Raw genomic sequence first — 6,000 nt, 5'->3', positions numbered from 1 at the left:
ATGCCTATCTGACTGCCTTTAGCATATTTAAAATGTATATTTAGGGCTGGAGAGATGGCTCAGCGGTTAAGTGCTTGCCTGTGAAGCCTAAGGACCACGGTTCGAGGCTTGGTTCCCCAGGTCCCACGTTAGCCAGATGCACAAGGGGGTGCACGCGTCTGGAGTTCGTTTGCAGAGGCTGGAAGCCCTGGCGCACCCATTCTCTCTCTCTCCCTCTATCTGTCTTTCTCTCTGTGTCTGTCGCTCTCAAATAAATAAATAAATAATTTAAAAAAATGTATATTTATTCTTTAGGACTTTCTGAGAGAATTAACATTGTATGATACAGGCAGGGACTGTAGCCTTCTGTTAATTTCAAACAGATTTGCGATGAGATCGTCTAGCCTTTTTGCTCATCTCTAACTGCAGAGTGGGCAGTCAAAAGGGCAGAGGGTCAACTCTAGCTGGAGCTCTTAGCAGAGAAGGTTCTGGAGAGCAGCACCTCGCCTGTACCAGCTGGCCAAGTCCTGAGTGGAAGCAAGTCTATCAGATAGCTGCAGTCTTTATTCTAGTACATGCATGAAAGATGATACAATCACACAGACACTGTCTTGTGTTTATTCACATGGAGGAAGAAAGAGTTGGTACAAATAACAGACATTGCTTTAAATACAAATAAATAGTTCTAGTTTCTACAGGAAACAATTCTATATAATCCCAAGCATTCTCTAATTTCCTACTAAAAATAGAAGGCTATTGCATCAAGTTCTACTCCACCATATCACTCTGAGGAATTAAAGATAAAATGGTAAATTCCACATTCCAAGTCACCAGAGAAAACGGGAGACAGTGCCTCTACCTCCCTGAACTATCCCCAAAGTGAAAGGAGAGTTACTAGTATCATAGATACATGTAGCTAATATATTCTCAAAGTATTTGATATCTAAAGACAGCTAAAAGCCTGACCTTGGGAAAAGGGACAAGGATTTCTCTAAACCAGTTCTACAGACTCTAAAACCTCATTACACTGAGGTTTTTTGTTTGTTTTTCGAGGTAGGGTCTCACTCTAGCCCGGGCTGACCTGGAATTCACTATGTAGTCTCAGGGTGGCCTTGAACTCATGGTGATTCTCCTACCTCTGTCGCCCAAGTGCTGGGATTAAAGGGGTGTGCCACCACGCCTGGCACTACACTGAAGTTTGAGTCAGTGTCTTAAGCTCATGTACACCAAGGAAGACTTAAATTTCTATAATGAAAGTCTCTCCCTGTGAGGAACCATGATGGTAAACAGTCTTTAATCACCGTGAATGGTACCTACAGTAACAAAGTGATCTACCTAGAAAAGAAGCAGTGCTGCCTGATCAAACAGTTCGTCAAGCCTGACACCAAAATGTGCTGAATAAATACATCCCCAAGTCTATCAGTTTATGCATGTTTCTATGCAGGATGTCCAAAGAGGCAAAAATATCTAGGGAGATGTCTGTTTTATGTTCTATGAATGAAGGAGCATTTAAGTCATGCAGTCTTTCTGAAACTACACACAACACAAAGTGATTGGGATCTTGGTGCCAGAGTAGTGGCTGCTCTACTGGACTTCCTGTGTGCATTTTACTTTGCTTCTCATCCTGCACAAGAGCATCAGCTGCTTCTACTTAGACCTTACACTGATGTTAGAAAATAATGTTTGATAGGGACCAATATAGTATTTAGGTTTTCAAAGAAATTTACCTTTTCTATTTAGACTAACCATAATACACTTCTAGTTGGAACAATCTCATGCTATGAAAACAATCTCATGCAATAAGTGCATTTTCAAAGTTCCACATTAGTAATATTTGGTATATAGAAGGCAGAATTAGATTTAAAAAGAATGATCACTATAGAAAGAAAGCTGATTTCTAAACAGAATTTCTGTCTGTTGATGTAAACAATTTTAAGATCTATACCATATATTTTCCTAATTGGGATTTTGAAACAATAAGTATAATTCTTTTACTACATTTGCTCAAAGGACCAGTTTCTTTTTGCCAAGAATTTTCTTTTTTAGTCCAACTGGAAGGATTTCCACTGTAAATTCTCAAACAGAAGTTCTAATAATGGTTAAGATCTGTCTCTCACTTCCTACCCTCTTTTATTTCTTTATGTTGAAAAGATGTATACATAGAAAAATGCTCTATTTTTAGATGGATATTAATAAATTTTTGTTTTCCTGATTTAAATAACATTTTGTGTGTTTGCCTTTTTCTCTGGCACAGCATATGATGTTCTTGGAGTTTCAAACCCAAACAAACCAGCCAACTAGAGCATTTCAGTGTTCAAGTCACAATTTTGGACACAATCCTATTTATTCTGGATGATGCTCAATTCCACACATAGTTCAGGGAAGACACATCCATTAGAACATCCAAAAATGTTGTTAGCAAACTCTCTACATGTGATTGTGCTCTGTTGGATAATACCATTCACATCTACAAAGTACAAAGGCAAAGGAGTTCAGGTGTGGAGACCAATACACTTTTACTGCTCCAGTAATTCACAACCATCATCTTCGAGACTTCCACGCTGTTCTAGAATAAGGAGTAGTCCTCTTTTTATCTGGTGGTTTAAAGTAGGAATAAACAGGTGCTGCTGGATATTCTGCATCAGGATTTTCTGCCATCATTTTCAGCTTTGCTTCAATGGCTTTTATTTTTGCAGTGACACTGGAAAAAGGAAAGTAGAGGATCAGAGTGAGTCTAGGTACATTTGGAAAACACTTGTTTATTTCATCTTCTTATGCTTCTGTGTATTAGGAAAGCTTACCAAGATATTAAATTATAAATATTTAGTCATTTCATAGGAGACAAATGTAACCAATGTGAAGAAAATTAAAGTCTGGGGCTGGAGAGATGGCTTAGCGGTTAAGCGCCTGCCTGTGAAGCCTAAGGACCCCGGTTCGAGGCTCGGGTCCCCAGGTCCCACGTTAGCCAGATGCACAAGGGGGCGCACGTGTCTGGAGTTCGTTTGCAGAGGCTGGAAGCCCTGGTGTGCCCATTCTCTCTCTCTCCCTCTATCTGTCTTTCTCTCTGTGTCTGTCGTTCTCAAATAAATAAATAAATAAATAAAAATTAAAAATCTTTTTTTTTTTTAAAAAATTAAAGTCTGATCCACCTTTTATGTTTATGATATAAGCCTAGGTAGGCACTGTTAGGTGCATTTCACATACTGTTGTATAGTTTTTATTTTATTTTTATTTATTTGAGACACATAGAGAGAGAGAATGGGCATGCCAGGGTCTCCAGCCCCTGCAAACGAACTCCAGACAAGTGCCACCTTGGGCATCTGGCTTACATGGCACTTGGAGAATCCAACCTGGGTCCTTAGGCTTCTCAAGCATGTGCTTTAACTGCTAAGCCATCTCTCCAGCTCTATTTATTATTATTTTTTGAGGCACGGTTTTACTCTAGCCTAGGCCAACCTGGACTTCACTATGTAGTCTCAGGGTGGCTTTGAACTCATGATACTGTTCTTACCACTACTTCCCAAGTGCTGGGATTAAATCATGCGCCACCACGCCTGGCTAGAGTTGCTTTAAATTGACAAATGTGTCACAGTGAGCCAAGACAGCACTCAGCATTTTACTGAAATTGCTTCTAATTCCTGTAGTAAGTTCATGAGAGCTACCACACATATTTCATAGGTAAAGAAACAAATACAGAAGGGCAGAACTGTGCCCAAGGTTCACAAACCTAAACTAAAGAGCAAGACTGAACCTTAGTTTGTCACCAAAGTCTTTGCTTTTTACTTCATTAGACAGGGAGCTAAACAGCTCTGTATACATAAAAAGGCTGAGGTGAGGAGAAGCTGGGGAAGTTGTAAGGAGCTTGCTTCTAACTGAGGCTGCTGGGCCAGAATGCTAAAGCCCCCAGGCTGTGAGAATTTTCTGGCTTTCAGATTCTTTTCTTTTCCATTTCTGATGTTGTCAATGGTCTACAGTGAGCGAGATAAATTTGTAAGAAATGCATATATAGTGCTCTATAGATCCTCAAAAGGTACACATCTATAGTATATACCAAATCATTTTAATGGGAAAAAAAAAACAAGTCACTAAAAAGAAATGATTAGAGCTGGGCATGGTGGTAAACACCTTTAATCCTAGCACTGGGATCCTTGTGAGTTTGAGGCCACACTGAGACATAGTGAATTATAGGTCAGCCTGGATTAGAGTAAGACCCTACTTGAAAAGCAAAAAGCAACAACAGCAAGAAAATCCTCCAAAAGAAACAATTTGAAGACAGAAACATCCCTGGTTAGACAATGTATATATGCACTGAAATGCCACACAGCATCCCATAAATTTGCTTTTTTTTTTTTTTGAGGTAGGGTCTCATTCTACCCCAGGCCGACCTGGAATTCATTGTGTAGTCTCAGGCTGGCCTTGAATTTACGGCTATCTTCTTACCTCTGCCTCCCAAGTGCTGGGATTAAAGACGTGTGCCATCATGCCTGGCTAATATGCACAATTTTTATATGTCAATTAAAACAGCTCTAAGTCATAATAAAAGGAATACTCATGTATTACCAAAATGTATTTTGACATTTCTTTTATTAACAAGATAGTCCTTCATTCTGTATTAAGTCACAGGGAAAACAACCTCCTCTAGTTATGCATGGGTGTAAACAGAAGCTGAAAGCTGAGATTCTCTGTATTAACAAGTAGATTAAGGGGCTGAAGAAATGGCTCACTGGTTAAGGTGTTTGCACTGAGCCTAAGGACCCAAGTTCAATTCCCCAGTACACACATAACGGCAGAAGCACAAAGTGGTGCATGCATCTGGAGTCTGAATGTAGTGGCTGGAGGCCCTGGTATGCTCATTCTCTGTCTCTCTTCTATTTCTTTCTGCTTGCAAATAAATAAATAAATAAATAAATAAATATATATATATATATATATATATATATGTGTGTGTGTGTGTACATATTTATATTTTAAAGTAGATAGGCCAGGCGTGGTGGCACACACCTTTAACCCCAGCACTGCTGTGAGTTCGAGGTCAACCTGAGACTACATAATGACTTCCAGGAAAGCTTGGGTTAGAGCAAGATCTTACCTTGGGGAAAAAAAAAAAGATTCCCTCCCCACCTTGAAAAATCAAAAAAAAAAGGCCCCCCCCCCCCCCGCAAAAAAAAATTTGACTTTGTGGCGCACACCTTTAATCCCAGCACTCAGGAGGCCAAGGTAGGAGGATCACGGTAACTTTGAGGCCAATCTGAGACTATACAGTAAATGAATTCCAGGTCAGTGTGGGCTAGAGCAAGACCCTACCTCAAACAACAACAAAGTAGATGGAAAACACTAAGCCATTTGATAAACAAGCTGCAAATATTGACCCTAAGACATCAAAAATATGTTCACTGTAACACAGATAGCATCAAGCATAAATTAGTATACACACAGGTAGAGTTATGATAACCTTCATGGAGATTAATCTGTAATCAAGGAGGTTTCAATTTTATGGGGAAATGATATGTGGATATGAGCTCCCAGCCAATCTAGAGAAATTATAACTTTTAAGTCTTTAATTTCCAAGAGCACCAAATAAAGTCAACACGATATTAAGAAATACTGGTGACACTAAACTTAAATGAGTAACAATATAATTAATTTCAATTCCAGGAACTATATAATTAATTTCAATTTCTGTGTTTTTTGGTGTACATAATAGGTAAGAAAGGCATTTTTCCTACCTGTTGGGTGCACAGTCCAAACAAGTATCACTGATTTTATAATTTTACATTAAACAGACTATAACTACTGAATTCTGGTCTACTGGTACTTTTTCTGTATTTCTTCTTCCTTGCCCCTGGAACAGGCTTTAGAGCTTAAATTTAGGGCCTGATGCAATTCTGAAGTAATAAAAGACTGAAATTTGAAGAGCATTAGACCTGCTTTTGATTTCTGACTTTGGTTATTTCTGCTTTTGAATTCTGACTTTGGCTACCTGTATGGTCTCAGCCATGATATTCACCTTGTAAAGCTTCA

The 6,000-nt window shown here is 39.0% G+C and overlaps 1 protein-coding gene across 1 annotated transcript in view; it reads right to left on the bottom strand.

Annotated features, from left to right (window-relative positions):
• Positions 1–581: 581 nt before the first annotated feature.
• Positions 582–6,000, bottom strand: part of Rbm18 (RNA binding motif protein 18) — a 34,227-nt gene continuing 28,808 nt past the window's right edge. The window contains exon 6 of the mRNA XM_045142009.1: positions 582–2,680. Coding sequence (XP_044997944.1) covers positions 2,521–2,680 — 160 coding nt within the window. The 3' untranslated portion in view covers positions 582–2,520. The remainder of the gene's footprint in view (positions 2,681–6,000) is intronic.

The sequence above is a fragment of the Jaculus jaculus genome, chromosome 1 (genome assembly GCF_020740685.1).
Source record: "Jaculus jaculus isolate mJacJac1 chromosome 1, mJacJac1.mat.Y.cur, whole genome shotgun sequence".
NCBI lineage: Eukaryota > Metazoa > Chordata > Mammalia > Rodentia > Dipodidae > Jaculus > Jaculus jaculus.
This window is presented reverse-complemented; position numbering and strand designations above follow the sequence as displayed.